General features: G+C 38.8%; 2 protein-coding genes across 3 annotated transcripts; both read right to left on the reverse strand.

Moving 5' to 3' along the window:
* Positions 1 to 1652: 1652 nt before the first annotated feature.
* Positions 1653 to 3800, reverse strand: LOC127157095 (beta-1,3-galactosyl-O-glycosyl-glycoprotein beta-1,6-N-acetylglucosaminyltransferase 3-like). The gene has a single exon (XM_051100336.1). It carries the CDS (start codon positions 3187 to 3189, stop codon positions 1918 to 1920), a length of 1272 nt encoding a protein of 423 aa, XP_050956293.1. The 5' UTR covers positions 3190 to 3800; the 3' UTR covers positions 1653 to 1917.
* Positions 3801 to 15226: 11426 nt separating this feature from the next.
* Positions 15227 to 17948, reverse strand: LOC127157094 (beta-1,3-galactosyl-O-glycosyl-glycoprotein beta-1,6-N-acetylglucosaminyltransferase 3-like). 2 transcript variants are annotated; one of them, XM_051100335.1, is made up of 3 exons: positions 17617 to 17948; positions 17016 to 17115; positions 15227 to 16761 (listed from the first exon to the last, which is right to left on the reverse strand). In XM_051100335.1, the coding sequence occupies exon 3, from the start codon at positions 16655 to 16657 to the stop codon at positions 15545 to 15547; it is 1113 nt and encodes a 370-aa protein (XP_050956292.1). In that variant the 5' UTR covers positions 16658 to 16761; positions 17016 to 17115; positions 17617 to 17948; the 3' UTR covers positions 15227 to 15544. The 2 variants fall into 2 exon arrangements, with proteins under 2 accessions (XP_050956292.1, XP_050956291.1); XM_051100334.1 differs by having other exon boundaries at positions 15227 to 16891.
* Positions 17949 to 19448: the final 1500 nt, after the last annotated feature.

The following is a 19448-nucleotide window of genomic DNA, read 5'->3' on the forward strand; positions in this document are numbered from 1 at the left end:
GACATTAGCTGTACTGAATACTGAAAATAAATGGGAACTCATATCCCACATACAGCGTGAAGTTTGGGGGATTTTATCCACAAAATAATAACAGTATAAAAATAAACATATTTTTACAAATTATTTTATTATTTCACATGCAGTATTTTAACTTAGGAGCTGCAAGCCATAAGATTAACTTGAAGTGATGGCTAAGGTAATCTAAATGACACATGCCCTCTCTCCCAAAGAAGTAACCTACTTGTTTTTTTTTTGTTTGTTTTTTTTTGCTGTGACTTCATTCTTTTGCATATTTAATTGTTGGTTTTTTTTTGTCTTTTCCTTTTTGTTACTTTTTTACTTGTCACAATATGTCTTCTCAGCTTTGCCATCACAGGAATAAATTCCACTTTTAATTATTTTAAAGTAGAAAACTTTATTTTAAATTGTAATATTTCACAGGATTATTTTTAGCTATGTATTTGATCAAAATTTTTTTTTCCATAAAAATCTCACCAACCACAAACTTTTGATAATGATTACTTGATTTACTGCACTTACGGTTAGAAGGATTTTATTACTGCCTTTTCCGCAAAGTGATGGTAATTCTTGCTCTGATCCTGCATAACGTATTAAAACATGTTTGATTTGTTTATTGTGCCGCTGACCTTTGCTTTTATAAAGTTTTCAACTTTTTTGTTTGTTATGAATAAGAAGTAAATTTAATGAATTTAAAGGAAAAGTCCACTTCCAAAACAAAGATTCACATATAATGTACTCACCCCCTTCTCATCCAAGATGTTCATGTCTTTCTTTCTTCAGTCGTAAAGAAATTGTTTTTTGAGGAAAACAGTTCCGCATTTTTCTTCATATAATGGACTGATATGGTGCCCCAATTTTGAACTTCCAAAAGGCAGTTTAAATGTGGCTTCAAACGATCCCAAATGCGGTTGTAAACAATCCCAGCTGAGGAAGAAGGGTCTTATCTAGCGGAACGATTGGTTATTTTCATTAAAAAAATACTATTTATATACTTTTAAATCTCAAACGCTCGTTTTGCCTTTCTCTCCATGAACTCTGTGTATTCCGACTCAAGACAGGTTAGGGTATATCGAAAAACCTTTCCTTAGACCTTAGACCTTTCCAACGATGTATAGTTTGTCATGATTAGATTAGGATTTATTTGTAATATGGTGAAGTAAATTTAGGCATCCCACAGGGGGGACGGTGACAGTTAACCCTTAACTGTTAAACTATACATTGTTGGAAAGGTCTAAGACTCCTAAATAGATATTCACCACGGAAAATGTACATCAAAATCATATTACAAAATGTTTTCATTCATGAATTATAAAAATTTTTAAGTCTGGATAGTGCTTTTTTATGTCTGTGTTCAAAAATGGGAGTGACAGTTAAAGGGTTAATGTTATATGCATAAATGCTTTATGGTTAGGACTTGAATGGAGTGAAAATGTCTTGTAATAAAAGTTTTAATCAGTAAAATTGTAGTATAGCATAATATTTTCTAAATAAATGTAATCGGAGACAATATTATTTTAATACATGTAAAATATTTAAAAAGTATGAAGTCAGTGAAAGTGTTGAAAGCATACATCAAACACAATCATGTGTTGCAGTATTGCAGTTTTAATAAATTGCTACTGAACTTGCCTGGATACAATATTCTGGCAATAATTTGGCAGCACAGTCATAATGAAACACATGTTAACAGTTGGATTTTAAAACCATTTATAGTTTTAACCATTTATAGAGAATTGTGCTATTATTATTATGACCAACTTAGAATGTTTAATAGATTTTGTATTACATTTACATTATTAATAAAAAAAGATTCAAAAATACAATATTTATATTATTAAAATGTACAAATAGGTATTGCACCTGTTATTAAAAACATCATAAAACAATGTCTGATTTTCAGACTGTTAGTGATGATCGACCATAAATAGCTTTGTACCTTAAAAAGGCTTCCATGCATTTGATTGCTACATCGTCTACTTCTGGGTCAAACTTGTTTGCCAAAAGATGGTGTTGCCCCACAATCCATTTCAAGTCCCCAGCTCCATAGACACACACTGCCCGTCTGTGCGTCCCAGTGCATGGTGGGTAGGGAGCCCCATTCTTTAGATCTCCTTCATGGTAGCTCCACTTCACCAGACGAGCAATTGAGTTCATGTCCGATTGCTCATACTTGATGTTTGGAGGATTGGATCCTGGTACCAACGGCATCCGCTGTAATGTAGCCCACATGTGCTCATCTGGACTGTACGTGTCTTTCTCCCATTCCATGAAGTTTTGGATCTCTTTGCTTTTAAAGATGTGCTCCACAAACTCTCTTGAAACCACAAAGTAAGCATTTCCTGAGAACATGGGGGTCTTTATTGGTGGAGGTGACTTTTTAATATTGGTCTTCTTCACAGTGTTTGTAACATTGTAATGATACTGCCAGCGCCCCTTTTTGGACTTTACAGCTTCAGACTCCAAACTGTTCTTTCCGTTCAGGTGTTTTAGAGACTGGACCATTTCTGCATTGGTTTTGATTGGGAAATCAGTGCCACAGGTGTTGAGCAGGTACTTCCACTGAACAGGAGACTTGAGCAGATCCTGCATGCAGTTGATGTCCGCTTGAACTCGAGACCAGGAGGCGTAGATCACACTCTCCAGTTTGCTGGCCACAAACACGTTGGTCAGGCAGGATGTGATGGCTCTTACTGCTTCTTTATAGATCTCGGGAGACTTCTGGTCCACATGAACACAGTACACATTGTGAGGAGTGTAAATGGCTCTCAGGAGCCTTTCAAACATCTCGATCTTCTCATGGATCACCATGGAGTAAGCAATGGGAAAATCTTTCTCCTCTTTACTGAGAGAAACCATCAGAAATCCTCTGTCTCGGATGTAGGATGGACAATCCATGGTTGTGTTGAGGTAGAATGACTCTGATAGCAGAGATTTTCTTTTTTTAGAGGCCAGGAGCTTCCTGAAAATCTGCTTGTCCACTCTATCAATGTCTCCGTGGATAATAGCAGAACAAGCTTGTAGTTCTCCAGTGTCTTGCTTTAGTAATTGATTCAAATCCAGCTCTTCCTTATGAGGACAGTTTGTCCTTCGTCCTAGGTAATTCAGAAAGAATAGGGACACTGATATGATTGAGATGATTTTCAGAATCCTCTGATTTTTAAGCCTCATTTTCAGGTCTTTAAGATTATAACTTTCCAGAAACAACTGCCAAGAGAGTAAACCTGTGAAAGTCAGTTATTAATCAGCCTCTCATGTGGCAAGATAGTAAATCTTATACAAAGGGGAAGGGCTTACCTCCACAATGGCAGTGTTGATATCACTTACCTGGAATGATGATTTGATTAATGATGGAGATGATTTAAAGTAACAAAAAAGTATTGAAATCATGTCCTACACTATGTTTTACAAATGTTGGTCATTTTAACGAAGATGATTGTCTTTTGGTTGTCTGTGGTTACCAGATCTGTAATCTGATATGGGTTTAATGTTCTTTAACTCAAACAGTTTTTATAACCTAATAAAATCCCAGTGTATGAAGTGACATTGTAATCTACTGACTCAGCAGTTCTGAGCTTTTGATGGGGATAATCAAGCAGTTTAAAGCAAAGGTTTGCCATTGCACAAGCTATGGGAGGTGCTAACGGAAAATGGTTCTGGTGTTTATTAAACAGTTGTCATGTTTACATTTTGGTGCCTCTTATCAAAAGGCAAAACAATTGTGGAAGTATAACACAACTAAAATGTTCTTTGTAGAACTGTACTTGTTCTGTTATGTTTAATGTCATTTTTCCACCAAAGACACAGCAAAGCAAGACTTTTAGAGCCTGAAGTGAATCCAGGTTGTTTTCAGTGATCTACACCCCTGATTTAAAACACAAAACCAATAATTAATACTTTGGTAATCTTTAGTGCTAACAGAAACACAGTGATTCTAATGTTGAAGCAGTTCTGTTGAGATGTTAAAGGTTAATGGATTGTATTTGCAGCTGTAAAGTCATCGGTGTTATTGCCATGTACCAGAGGCAGGAGGAACGTTAATGCAAAACAGTTTTAAACGCTACATTGACAATGTGTAGTCAACTGAATTTTGTTTTGATGTCTTTAAAAATGTCACCCCTATACCCCTATAATATTTGACAGGACAGCCGTTTGTAGTGATGTCCGAAACCAGTGGACATTGTTGAGTTCATGCTTTCAGTCCCATATCGCACAGCAATAACAAGTGTACAACCAGTGTAGACTCAACAGCAAGAGAAAACCCATAATAGCCATAAATCTCATCTATACACACACTGCCCGTCTGCACGTCCCAGTGCATGGTGGGTAGGGAGCCCCATTCTTTAGATCTCCTTCATGATAGCTCCACTTCACAAGACGAGCAATTGCGTTGCCATTTCTGCATTGGTTTTGATTGGGAAATCACTTGGGATATCACATCACCTGGAATGATGATTAGATGAATGATGGAAATGATTTAAGTAACAAAAAAGTATTGCGTATCATGTCCTACGCTATGTTTTAAAAATTTTGGTCAAGATGACTGTCTTTTGTGGTTACCAGATCTGTAATCTGATATGGGTTTATTGTTCTATAACTCAAACAGTTTAACAATTAACAATGTTTAACATTAACAATGTGTAGTCAACTACATTTTGTTTCAGTGACTTTAAAGTGCCCCTATTATGCGTTTTCAAATATGATCTTTCATGCAGTGTGTCATGTAGCTGTATGTGAACATAAACTATCTGCAAAGTTGTGAAGCCGACAGTACACGATACATAAAGTTATTGTCTATCAAAAAAAAAGAGTTGACTTATTTGCCTAAACGAGTCGTCAGGATTTCAAATCTTTTTCTGTTACGGCCACACGTCACGAAGTAACAGATTTGCATAATGTCCGCCCACGTTCTACGTCGCGAACAACTTGCCCGCCCATACATTTCCATGGGGTTTACGTCACATGGAAATTTACATGTACATTATACGGAAGACGCTGTATCATACGCTGTGAGTAAAACTTTTATATTCACTTCCAAAAGATGATGAATCTACAAAGATTGTATTTTCTAGCGATCGTTCAAAATAAGTAGTTGTGTATGTTATGTTGTGTAACAACCCTGCACGTGTCATGCTAACCGGCTAAATCACGCTTGTGTAGTTCTGTTGTTCAGCTGTGGACCCACTGTAGTCTGACAATTTGTGATTGATGCAGCTTGACTGTCTGTCTGTCTCATTAGTTGGAGTAATGATAAAGGATGGCGCACGAAGCGGCTTTCACACCGAATATGGAAAGTGCTGTGCTATGAAACCCATTCGTTTCAATGGCTTCCGCCGCGCGAGGACGGCTTGTTTCAGTCTCGACCAAAGCGGACGCGCAGCGGAGCGTGCACGCCGCGGACAAAGTCCAAATGTGTTGTTCAAATAAACTTTTGCCGCTGTGCTCTGAAGGGCTGCACTGAACCCAGCGGCCAGCGCAGCACTTTCCGCGTTCGGTGTGAAAGACGCTTAATGCATCATACAATGTTGAAGTTTACAACATAGGGGTTTGCCCGGTTCGCTTACATAAGCAAATTGCAAGCACTTTCCACGGTAGACCGTGCTAACTTGTCGATCAGCCACTTCAACCGTTTCATCGTCAGACTCTGGCTGGAATTGTTATGGTAAAATCGATGTCATCTTTTCTATGTATTGACAAGTATCCAGGGCTGTCAGTCAGTTATGGCAATGGGCGTTTCGTTTTCCGACACGCTGTACGCTGTAGACCAATCATAAAGGACTGCGCCATCTGACCAATCACAGCAGTGAGGACTCACGGAAAGGAGCGGTTTAGGGAGAGTGATTCTTCGAACTGCTTCGCACGAGTCGTTTAGGAATCATTTAGAATTGGGTAAAATTAAATCTATTTTTGGAAAAAACTGAAGTGTTTTTTGACCTTGCATACATGTAAACCTGTTTTGGGAGTCTATTAAAACAATATTAGCAACCTTTAAAATGGCATAATAGGGGCACTTTAAAAAAAATCAGGATAACAAGGTTATTCACCGGTAGTGATTTCAAAACATAATCATTGGTGTTATGTGTCTTAAATCACCCCTATACCCCTATAATATTTAACGGGACAGCCATTTGTAGTGATGTCCGAAACCGGTGGACATTGTTGAGTTCATGCTTTCAGTCCCATATTGCACAGCAATAACAAGTGTACAACCAGTGTAGACTCAACAGCAAGAGAATACCCATAATAGCCATAAATCTCATCTAAAGTCTAATAACCTCATTAGGGTTTTCATAGAACTATTGGCGGAAGTTTTCAAGCTTTAACAAGCTTTTTGGCTTGTTCACGCTGCAGGAGTTAGGAGCTTATTTAGTTCTAGGAATTCCGTTTGGGGTAACTACATTAGTTCCTACTTCAGAGTAGGGTCTAAAACAGTTCTGTGAACTACCTGCTAAGCTGATTGGCCAAATGCATAAGAAACACTGGCTACCCAGCATTTTGAAAAGCCATGTAAAAATATTTACTCCACGAACATGGAAAACTGCAATAATGGCATTTAGTTAACTGTGATCTGCAGTGTTGTGTTCTTTTCTCAGCCTCAATGATATGTAAGACTGCAAACTGTCATGGGAAATTTAGTCAGATTTGAACGCTTTTTAATCGCGTATCTCTGCTATCAAAAAACCCATGACACACAACAAATATAGCTCCAATTACAGCATCTTCCATTTACCCACTGTTGACGCTTGGAAATGCCTTGAATAAAGACGGAGTTGTCAGCTGCTTCAGAGATCCTGCTGCCGGTGTGAATGCAGCCAGGTAAATTTGTCCGAGGGGAACATTGGCTCTTTAGAAACCACCATGCTGGCTAGTTCCTAGAACTGAGTTCCTAGAACTATGCGGTGCGATAGCCCCTATTAAAAATGTGATGCATAAATAAAGTAGTCACAGAGGTCTGCCATACCAAAAGCCGCTTTTGGAGTAACTCTAGCATTGGACAAACCGAGCAGTGGACTGATTCTAAACAGCACTATTCAAACCACAAGGCAAAGAGATGGCACTTAAGAGGGACCTGAGAGGGACCCACTACTAGATTCTGGTCTTGAGACCATCTTGAATGCTAGAGCACCCTCCACAGGAAGAATCTAGTAGTGGGTCCCTCTCAGAGGCCAAACCCACAGTTGGTCGGAGCCTTCCAGAAGAGATACTAGGTCCAAGAGCCACACTCAGGTTGTTCAAAACAGAGCTATGAGCAACAGATCTGGGGCCCTATAAAGCTGAATAAGACAGCGTCGCAGGACTGAGCTAAATATGGCTCCCCTGAGTCAGATGAAGATGTGATGCTGTTTCCAGGGTCCTGTATGCTGTTTTTCGATATGATATTGTTTCATTGCCCAGCCCTAGTAAAATCTGTTATAGAGTTCAACAGTATTTTTTAGAAGACTTTATAGTCTTTTTACTTGTTTATACTCTGTTAGGTTGTGTTGTAACATCTCCCAATAAGCAGGTTAAACATGCATTTTTATGTGACAGTGTCACAATGTATTGCTAAACTGCGTATGCATACATTTTAATCACAGATATGGTTGTCCTACACAAGAAAAGTTGCAAAATGTCTCAGACAATGAACATGACACTATTTTAGAAGTAAAATCTGTTATCTTCATAAAGAGCTATATAGGGCAATAGCATGCATTTTAGCACACTGAAATGTTATATAGACCAGTCAGCAAACAGAACCAGATTTGTTTGTAATAGCACTTTGTGATCAAACAAGGACCACAGGCCAAATTTATAAGAAAGAAGACATGTTGGTATGATGGAAGCTCCTGTACAGGACTTGCAGCTGGTGTGGCACTGTCTGCAGCTGTGCCCGCTCTCAGAAAAGTGCTGTGGACATTGATCCACACACCGTCTGGTGTCCTGCAGGTCCAGCAGAGGAGGTGTGCACAACCTATAGGCGTCTGGCCAGGTAGGGTAGGGTAGGAGGGTAGGAGTTATAGATATTCAGACTTTTTTTTGCAGCTATATTCCCTCACATGCATTAGGGTGCAATGTACTTTTTGTTTTGACACATTCCTCCCATGACCGTCAATAAAAATTTTCTGTGACTTGTGCCACAGTAGACCTGTCAGTTCAGATCAGATGGGATAAACTTCACTGTCCTCATGCATTCATGAGAGAGCAGATGAAGGTAGCCTGGTGCACAGCTCAGACAGTCTCTGGAAGACGCCCCAGTACAGGTCGCACACACATTGACATTCACATCCTCACAGGGCATACAGAAACCCAGCTCTACCCTGTCAGCCTCTTCACAGGCACTGTAAGTTCCTGCAGGACATTTGCGCACACACGAACCGTCTAGAACACAAACATGTTTGTACTTTAAGTATACTCGCATAACACTTTAAATAATCATTAAAAATCACAATGTCATAATTTTCTTAATAGTAGAAGTATACAAATGAAATGCACTAAAAAAAATTAAGGTCATTCGTATTCTGGAGGTCTGGCAGTCAGGGTCCTTTGCAGGACTGGCAAAGCCAATAACATGCTTGGCAATTTGCTTGGTTGTTTCCCCTGGTAACTCCACACATCTTGGTGTCCGGATCCAGAACCAGACCCTTTTCAGCATGCAGACAATGAGTGGGCCCAGGATCCTCAGAGTATGTACAGGTCCAGTTCTATGGAGCCAAATATAGAAAATATATAAATAATCAGCTCCAATTAGCAATTTGCAGATCCAAGCGCACAAATCAGCTTACGACAGGGTTCCACCCAGCTCTCCTGAGTCTCCTACGTCTCCTATGTCTTCTAACTCTCCTACGCTCCTGAGTCTCCAGTGGTTTAGCCCAGCACAAAGCTTCTCAGCCCTGCCTCCGCTGGTTCCTGCCAGCCCCTCAGCTCACCCTCAGTCAGCGCCATCTGGGCACTTTGTCTCGCCTCAGGTCTTCCAGTCTCCAGCTCTGCCTTGGCGTGAAGACCTGTCTCCACCTCCATCGGCTTTCTTTCATTGTTTTTCTGGATACCCATCTCTGCCTCTGTTGCATGAGCCATCAGCTCCAACGTGGCCTTCACCCTGGCTCCATGACTGCTCGGCTCCATCTGGGTCTTCTCCTCCAGAAACTCCCTTGTCCCATGGTGTTGTCTAGGCCTTCTACACCATGGCTTCTCCCTCCTTCGACTCCACCATGGGCCTCAGTCCTGGCTGTGCTCTGGCTTACCACCTGGCTCCTCCTACTCTTGGCCCAACCCAGGCTCCTCCCACCATCAGCTCCACCCTGGTCGTTCCACCCATTTTCTCTCATGGTTTCCTGGCCTCCACCTGTCCTACGATCTTCCATTGTTCCATTGTTTCTCTCTGTTTTAGGTAACTGATTAGTTTCCACCAGTTTCTGTTTCTGTTACTGCACAACCTGGTAAAGGTTGTAAGTGTGCCAAATACACTCCTTTCAGGTTCAAACAAGTTTTGAAAAGTTTTTTTTCGATCTTGGCTCTACATGACGTCATGAAGTGTGAAATTCCTTGTGTGGTCACACGTGCACATGTAATGGAGGCCAGTGGTAGGTGCTGTGCAGGTAAACCTCACTTCCCTGATCGCAAGAGGCGAACTAGCGACTGACGCTAGTGGCTGCAATCTTTAGCCTCCTTGTTAGTGCGCCCACCTCCCATGCCGGAGACCCGGGTTCAAGTACCACTTGGAGCAGGTGCGAGTAGGACCCGGGGGTGGGCGTTACACACACCGACCAGAGTGAGAGCAAGATCACGCCCATCATCGTGCTTTGTTCAGCAACACTGCACAAGACCAAAAAAGTGTGGTTTTGGTTGTGAGGGAAAGATAACCTTGTTTAGCTTTCAAAAGAACCCAGCCTTATGTGAACAGTGGACCGTCATTTTGGCGATGAATGTTTTATAAACAAGGCCCAGTTCGATGCTGGATTTGCACATTGTTTGATACTGATAGAGCGTTCCCATTGATAGGATCCCGGTCATGATTCAGAACTGCAGGCGGTAAGTGAAACTGCATCAGATTTGTGTTTTGTTAGCAGTCGGTGTGCAAGTGCTCGTGAATTTTTAGCTCCGCCCATGGCACACTTCAAGGAGCTCGGCTGTTTTCGGAAAGAATCATAAACCTGTATCCTTTTATAAATTTGATAAAACTAAAGACTTTTTGGAGATATGAAGGATGCAATACTACTCTGTAGATAGATGATTTTGGGCAAAACTGTGTGTATTACGCCCCCTTTATATATTAAATAAATACTGCGCCATTGACTTTAGACCACATTTTAGTTGATCAATGGCACAATTATTTTCAGTTTCCTCAGAATAGCAACACACCTTGTTTTTTTAGACTAGCACGAACAAATGCATTTGCTATTTAAACAATGTGGCGCTGGACATGAAAATGATAACTGCGTCGGGCAGAAAATCCTTGTGTCACACCTTTTCATAAATGAGGCCCAATATGTTCACATTTATACAACTTGTGGACAAACTTATTAATGCCAGAAAATAAAGGCATACTTCACACAAACTGAGCATAAAGAGTATGCTCTGTTAGAAAAATCTGGTTGTGTGCATTATGCTGGTAATGTTCACATCACGCACTGAACTTATACCCTATGTAGACTACACATGAAAACTAAAGTATACAGTAGGCTTAAAGCCCCACCTAAAGCAGATGCGCTCGCATAGAGGACAGCAGTCTGCACACGCTGTCTTTTGCTCTAACATGTATCCAGGAAAAAAAATATAGCAAGATAAACTTCCAAACAGAGGTGCGAAGATTAAGCAGGCAAATATCTTATTTATTTAGTAAATTCTTTTGAAGCAGGGACTCATTAAAAAGTTGATTTAAAATCTTATCAGGTGGGAGGGAAAGAGAAGCTAACCAATATGTTACCGGTAGCACATGTGATGCAATTCTGAGCCTTGCGACTGTAAAATGCCAGGCAGGATCTATCACAGTAATGGCAAATGTGAAAAAAAGACATGGTTATTCTGTTCAACTGCTATAAAACAATAAAAATGACAAAAGTGGATGGCAGATGATTTCCAACATGTAGCTCTAAATATAAAGTTAAACCATAATAATTTAAAATTTGGTATATTCAAATAAAATGTTAAAAACTTTCATTCAGTATATTTAGTAAAATAACCTTTCAGCCGACTAAAAACATCTTAAATTATATCTCAAATTTTCAGTATGAAACATTTTGAAAATCCCTTATAAATTACAGGGCATAAATCATCAGTGTTTAAAGTGTTTTACTAACAGATGTCCAGCAGAGGACAATATTACACCAACTATAACAAACAAAATCTATGACAAAACAGAAAGTTTGCAACAGAGGTAGAATTTATCCTTTTTTTATTGTTCTTTTTGTTAAATGGCAGGAGTTCTTTCTCACCATCAACACATTGGCCTTCTGGGCAGCTGATCACCAGGCACTTCCTGTAAACTGGGTGGTTCCAGCCACTGCATCCCTCACAGTCTCTCACTCCAGGGCCATGGCAGGTCAGACAGGAGCTGTGACAGCGCCACCCTCTGGAGTCTTTAAACGTGTCTGCTGGGCACTCCTTCATACAGGTTCCATCTTTTTCATGCAACATGTCTTGTTTTTTATCCTCTATTGTTAGTTTAGTGTTGTGATTTTTACAGTAGTTTAACCAAAGACAGACATGAACAATAAGTAAATGTTTTTTACAGAATGTGGCATGAACTATCATTTAAAAGTTTGGGGTCAATAAGATTTGATTGATTGATTGAATACTTTTGGTAACACTTTACAATAAGCTTTTGTTTGTTTGTTTCATTTCTAACATTACTTAATGGTCATTGTTAGTTTTTTAACTCAGGTCCACTAAATAAATTATATAAATGCAACTTTTGATTTCAATAATGTATTAGTAAATGTCCAACTTAACACTAAGATTAAAGAAGTCCACTTTCAAAACAAAGATTCACATATAATGTACTCACCCCCATGTCATCCAAGATGTTCATGTCTGTCTTTCTTCAGTCGTAAGGAAATTATGTTTTTTTGAGGAAAACATTTCAGCATTTTTCTCCAAATAATGGACTGATATGGTGCCCCGTTTTTGAACTTCCAAAAGGCAGTTTAAATGAAGCTTCAAACGATCCCAAATGTGGTTGTAAAATACAGTATAAATACTTTTTAATCTCAAACGCTTATCTTGTCTTGCTCTCCCTGAACTCTGTGTATACCCTACCTGTATTCGAAATACCCTAACTGTCATGAACCAGGAATAAAACAGTACAGGCAGAGTAAGACAAGATGAGCATTTGACATTAAAAAGTATATAAATTGTATTATTTTTATTAAAATAACGATCGCTACGCTAGACAAGACCCTTCTTTCTCGGCTGGGATCGTTTACAACCACATTTGGGATCATTTGAAGCTGCATTTAAACTGCATTTTGGGAAGTTCAAAATCGGGGCACCGTAACAGTCCATTATATGGAGAAAAATCCTGAAATGTTTTCCTCAAAAAACACATTTTTTTTAATTTTTTGACTGAAGAAAGAAAGACATGAACATCTTGGATGGCAAGGGGGTGAGTACATTATATGTGAATATTTGTTTTAGAAGTGGACTTCACCTTTAATAAATGCTTTAAATGTACTGTATTTTTTTTATTGTTAGTTAATGTTTACTAATGTAGTTAACTACTGTTAACAAACGGAAAACTATTGTAAGATGTGAAATTATTTCCTCATGAATTCAAAGTCCAGGAACCCTGACAAAAACAGATGCCATGCAACAAAACAATAAAACTAATCTGGAGAAGAGATCTTCAAAGAGGGCAAACAACACCACCCCTATTGCTTATTTACAACCCCCTTCCTCCCTTACTTTTGTGTTTTTCCCCTTAGGGTCGGGTGAGAATCTCCAGCCAGGTGTGACCCTGGGTCACGAGATCTCCTGACAAACCAAAAGGCCTTTATGTTTTTACAAGTGATTGGAAGATTTGTTTGTTTTGGTCTGGGTATATAAGCGAAGCGACAAAACATTACGGGGGGGGATTCTGTATTCAGAAGAACCCCACACTGTGTGTGAGAGTCTCTGGAGCTTTGCCTCCAAATCTCTCACATGCTGCTGTGTATCTCTATGCGGTCAGGTATGCATCTCTCACTCTTAGATTTATCTTGGAGTAATTGATGTTATGTATTTATTTTAATTGGAACTGAATTTAATTCTGAATTGGATTCTCATTGTTAAACTATGTAATTGGCATGATACATTTTTACCTGACAAATAAAATGTTATTATTTGGTTCATTTTAGACTCGTCTGAAATCCTTATTTCTAGTAGATTGTGAGTAGGCTGGTGCTACCGCGAATTACGACCAGGATAGAGCAAACTGCAGGCTCAGGATTGAATGGAGCAGTAGGCACTTCATCTGAGACCTCCTGATTTCTGTGGGCGGCTGTCAAAAAGGGTATTAGTCACCTACATACCTCTGACTCAACAATCAGACTGGCGTTTTCATGATCGCGAGATCTGCGTACTCCGCGGGCGCAAGACTCGAAAGAGGCAACGGGTCCCCAATGAACGAATAACTGAAAGTATAGTGAGTCCGAAATAATCAGATATTTAAATTAATACTTAATTGATATTTGCAATCAGCCTAAATTAAACACCTAAATTCTAACGATCATATGAAATTGGAGTCAGATTAAACATGGAGCTAGATTAAAAATGAAACGAAATCCTGATAAATTAAGCGAACTTTGCAGAAGCGCTGTGAAAAGACCGAACATGCATTAACCTTCAACTAGACAACTGGACTCCGTGTTTGGGCCAGTGGATGGGACCTTACACTATTGTAAAGTACAAGGATGCATTAAATTTAAGTGACACTAAAATCATTTGTAATGTAAAGATAAAGATTTCTGTTTCAAATAAATGCTGTTTCTTTGAACTTTCTAGTTATCAGAGAATCATCAAAAATGATAATAAAAAAAGAAAAAGAAATAATTAATAAAATAAATAAATAAGCAGCACAACTGTATCCAACATTGGTAATAATAAGAAATATTTCTTGAGGAGCAAATCAGCATATTAGAATGATTTCTGAAGGATCATGTGACAGACTGGAGTTATTATGCTGAAAATTCAGCTTTGACATCACATAAATAAATTTCATTTTAAAATATAACAAAATAAAAATGGTTGATTTAAATTGTAATAATATTTCATATTACTTTTTCATCAAATAAATGCAGCCTTGGTGAGCATAAAAGAGTTCTTTCAAAAAAAAAAAAAAAAAAAAAAACTTCCTGACCCCAAACTTTGAACCAGTACATGTTCACAGGTCATAAATTGCCAAATGTATATTGTTATTTAACATAATATTGTTGTAGTAGTAATTAAGAGTAAGTAGGTGTGTAAGAAGTTAAGGCTAGCAGTCTTTAATACTTAAAAATATGAACATTAATTAGCATGAATGAAGCCCACAGATTCAGATTATTGACAGATGAATACATAAATGTTTAATCTTTCAGTAAATAAATGGATAATAAATAATATTATTCCTCTTGAAAATCAAAGAAAAGTATGGAAGCCCGTTATAATGGAATAAAAAAGGTAATTGCTACTTTATCTCTCAATTTCAGTTTTTTTGTTTTTTGCGAGATATATTCTGAACTTTAGGCAGGCATTCATACACTGTAAAAAACAATTTGTTGAGTCAACTTAAAATAAGTTGTTACCCGGCTGCCTTAAAATTTTAAGTTCAGTCAACTCAAAAAAAGTTTATTTAACTTGAAATGTTAAGTTGTACTAAGTGACAACTTAAATATTTCAGTTGATCTAACTTAAAATTTTAAGGCAGCTGGGTTACTTACCCAGCTTTTAAGTTTAACAAACACAAATATCTAAGTTGTCACTTAGTACAACTTAACATTTTTAAGTTGAATAAACTTTTTTTTGAGTTGACTGAATTTAAAATTTTAAGGCAGCAGGGTAACAAAATATTTTAAGCTGACTCAACAAATTGTGTTTTTTTTTGTTTTTTGTTTTTTTTTTTTACAGTGTGTATGGAAGCATTTTCTATGCAAATATATCAAAACATGTTTGATACAAAGATACTTGATTGGAAACACAAGACTTGAATAAAATTTTTAAAATGTAGATAAAATAAAATAATCTTGAGCACACTTTAACCACACACTTGACATACTAAAATCATATTCTATTTTTATTTTTATAGATACATTATGTATTTACATAAATGTTCATTTTTTATGTCATAGCACAATATCACACACTGATCACGCAAGTAATTATTGGTTGATCATTTCTGATCATGTCTAAAAATATATATATGTACAAAAATTTGTTAGTTTCCACCATCCTACTAATATTATGACCATCTTAGGATACATAAATGTTTATATTATACTTTCTATTACACTTACTGTACAGTCATATCCATTACAAGATTCCTGTAATATTTTCAAAAATATACAGATAGATTTTGAACCTATTATTAAAAACATCATAAAATAATGTCTGGTTGTAGAACTTTTACTAATGATCGACCATAAATAGTTTTGTACCTTAAAAATGCTTCCATGCATTTGATTGCTACATCATCTACTTCTGGGTCAAACTTGTTTGCCAAAAGATGGTGTTGCCTCACAATCCATTTCAAGTCCCCAGCTCCATAGACACACACTGCCCGTCTGTATATTCCAGTGCATGGTGGGTAGGGAGCCCCATTCTTTAGATCTCCTTCATGGTAGCTCCACTTCACCAGACGAGCAATTGCGTTCATGTCCGATTGCGCATACTTGATGTTTGGAGGATTGGATCCTGGTACTGAAGGCATTCGCTGTAACGTAGCCCACATGTGCTCATCTGGACTGTACGTGTCTTTCTCCCATTCCATGAAGTTTTGAATCTCTTTGCTTCTGAAGATGTGCTCCACAAACTCTCTTGAAACCACAAAGTAGGCATTTCCTGAGAACATGGGGGTCTTTATTGGTGGAGGTGACTTTTTGATGTCTGTCTGAGTCACAACGTTTGTAACATTGTGATGATACTGCCAACGCCAGTTTTTGGCTTCTACAATCTCAGACTCCAAACTGTTCTTTCCGTTTAGGCATTTTAGAGACTGGACCATTTCTGCATTGGTTTTAATTGGAAAATCAGTGCCACAGGTGTTGAGCAGATACCTCCACTGAACAGGTGACTTCAGCAGATCCTTCATGCAGTTGATGTCCGCTTGAACTCGAGACCAGGAGGCGTAGATCACACTCTCCAGTTTGCTGGCCACAAACACGTTGGTCAGGCAGGACGTGATGGCTCTTACTGCTTCTTTAAAGATCTCGGGAGACTTCTGGTCCACATGAACACAGTACACGTTGTGAGGAGCGTAAATGGCTCTCAAGAGCCTTTCAAACATCTCGATCTTCTCATGGATCACCATGGAGTAAGCAATGGGAAAATCTTTCTCCTCTTTACTGAGAAAAAACGTCAGAAATCCTCTGTCTTTAATGTAGGATGGACAATCCTCGGTTGCGTTGAGGTAGAATGACTCGGAAAGCAGAGATTTTCTTTTTTTAGAGGCCAGAATCTTTCTGAAAACCTCCTTGTCAACTCCATCCATGTCTCCATGGATAATAGCAGAACAAGCTTGTAGTTCTCCAACGTCTTGCTTTAGTAAGTGATTCAAGTCCAGCTCTTCCTTATGAGGACAGTTTGTCCTTCGTCCTAGACAATTTAGCAACAACAGGGTCACTGATAGGATTGAGATCATTTTTAGAATCCTCTGATTTTTAAGCCTCATTTTTAGGTCTTTAAGGTTATAGCTTTCCAGAAAAAAACTGCCAAGAGAGTAAAGCTGTGAAAGTGAGTTATTAATCAGCCTCTCATTTGGCAAGATGGTAAATCTTATACAAAGGGGAAGAGCAGACCTCTGAAAAAGCAATTCATAATTGGACAGCTGTGGTGTTGATACCACTTACCTAGAAGATGTGATTACCCGATAATCATGTAAGCAAGTAATATCGTTAAAAAAAATATTCCGTTTTTGGACACCAAAGATGGAAAAACACTATGACGTATCTGCAAAAAATCAGAAAAGATGATTTAAAGTAACAAAAAAAGCATTGCGTATCACATCTAAACTACGTTTTAAAAATATTTGTTGCTTTAACGAAGCTGATTAGTCAAGCAGTTGAAAGCAATGGTTTAGTATTGCACAAGCTGTAGGAAGTAGGAAATGGTTCTGGTGCTTACTAAATTTTTCTGCCTCTTATCAAAAGCCAAACAATTGTGGAAGTATATCAAAGCTAAAATGTTCCTTGTGGAACTGCACCATTCCACTCAATTTGTTTTCAGTGGTCTATAGCCCTGCTTTAAAACACAAAAATAATAATGAATACTTTGGGCAGGTTAAAAAGTTAGATCACAGTGCTAACAGAAACGCTGTGATTCTAATGTTGAAGTCGTTTTATTGGGCTTTTAGAGTTACTGTAGTGTACCAGAGACGGGAGGAACGTTAATGCAGAACAGCCTGATATGCTGCAGTAGTTCAGAAATAATACAGACTGACAATGTACTCACCCTCAGACCACCTAAGAAGTATACTCGCTACATCAAACTACACATTTCCTGGGGTTGAATTTAAATCCATAAATGTGTGCAGGGAAGCCCAGCTGTTGTATCAAAAAATATTTTACAAAGACGCACCCTTATATAGATCCCTAAAAGAAGTTAAGCTCCTAGTGGAATAGGCTCTAACAGGGTTTGGCGCTTGTAGCCCTTGCTCCCTATTTCTCTCCTCTTCCCTTCCCTGCTAAAAAATATTAAATTAGAAAGCAAAAGTAAAAGTGAAAAAACAGTACGCATACAGAAGTGACTGCACATTTTCGTCAGCGTATCACAGTGGTGGGAGAAGTCATGTTACTTCCTTCCTTTCTTCACATTCTGGGGGGGCGGGGAGGGCGGGGAGTTTTCCCCCTTAGGAGAAATGACCCCCCCCCCCCAACCTTGCGGGGCCCCACGCAATTGCGTTCTATGTGTGGTGTGTAAACACGCTACTGCTAATACAAGAGTATATATAGACATATAAAGGGGTGGTGTACAGCTAAACCGATGAAATATGAAAAATCTACTTGCGTTATATAGACTGGATGTTTAAAATAGACTGGATATCAGAGGAAAGATCTGGGTGTAGAATAACTTCTTACCAAATGCATCCTGTTATTCAAACTGAATTAAGATCAAACGGATAAAAACAAAAAGTATAATGACAAAAACGTAAGCTATGAAGATGGAGAGTACAGTAAATGGGAGGGGGAGAGGAAAAGACACAAGGGGGGGGGGGGAACAGAAGGTCGAAGGGAAAGAGAACACAAGCAGAGAGTCAGACAATTTAACAGTTGCTTTGTGGTGGAAACGCCTTCACTGTAGCTGTCAAGCACACCAGCACATGACTAGATTTATCTGACCTGACCAGTCAACACAAATTCTGAGGGCCTAGACTGGACACAGTAGATTAAGCCTCTCTTGCTCAGGCAGTTGAAACAGCAAAGGGAAGAAGGCTTGAAGAGTAACTACTGAGTGGTAGAAAAGAGCATTTTACATAGTCCAGCTTGGGGTGTGAAAAACATAAGAAAAGCACATGTGCAAGACTTGCAGCTGGTGTGGCACTCTCCGCAGCTGTGCCTGCTCTTATAAAAGCACTGCAGACATTGATGCACACACATGGTGCCCTGCAGATCCAGCAGAGGAGGTGTGGACACCCTGCAGGCGTCTGGCCCTGGGCCCGAGAACTGCTCGCCCTGAGCTGTAGTACCTGAGGAAAGCACACTGAGAGAAAGAAATGCATGTTTTATATACAGGCAGTGAAGAGAAAATAGGAAATTACTGGGAAATGGGGCCAGAATCAAACGGGCCAGAATCAAACCTGAATTTCCCATTTGAGCACTATAGCTCAATATGTCAAAAGCCATGCGCTGGCACTGCTCTGATTAAGGAATCCTGTAATGTATTAATTATTTAAGTGATTTGTTAGAAGGTTGTTTATTGTGAACACAAAAGCATGTCCAGCACATCCCATTTATGCTGATCGGATTGACTTCTGGGGAATTTGGAGGCCAGGGCAACACCTTGAACTCTTAATGATGTTCCTCAATCCATTCTTGATTCTACGCAGTGTGGCAGGGCACAGTATCCTGAAAAAGGCCACTCCTAACATAGAATATTATTTCCATGAATGGATGTACAGTGGTTAGGTAGGTGTCACATGAATGACCAAACCCAAGGTTTCCCAGCACATTGTAAAGAGCCAGTGGTGGACAAAGTACACAAGTCAAGTACTTGAGTAAAAGTACAGATACGTATAATAAAATATTACTCCAGTAAAAGTGCTTCTATTTCAATTTTACTCGAAT

The sequence above is a fragment of the Labeo rohita genome, chromosome 25 (assembly GCF_022985175.1).
Source record: "Labeo rohita strain BAU-BD-2019 chromosome 25, IGBB_LRoh.1.0, whole genome shotgun sequence".
In the NCBI taxonomy this organism is placed as follows: domain Eukaryota; kingdom Metazoa; phylum Chordata; class Actinopteri; order Cypriniformes; family Cyprinidae; genus Labeo; species Labeo rohita.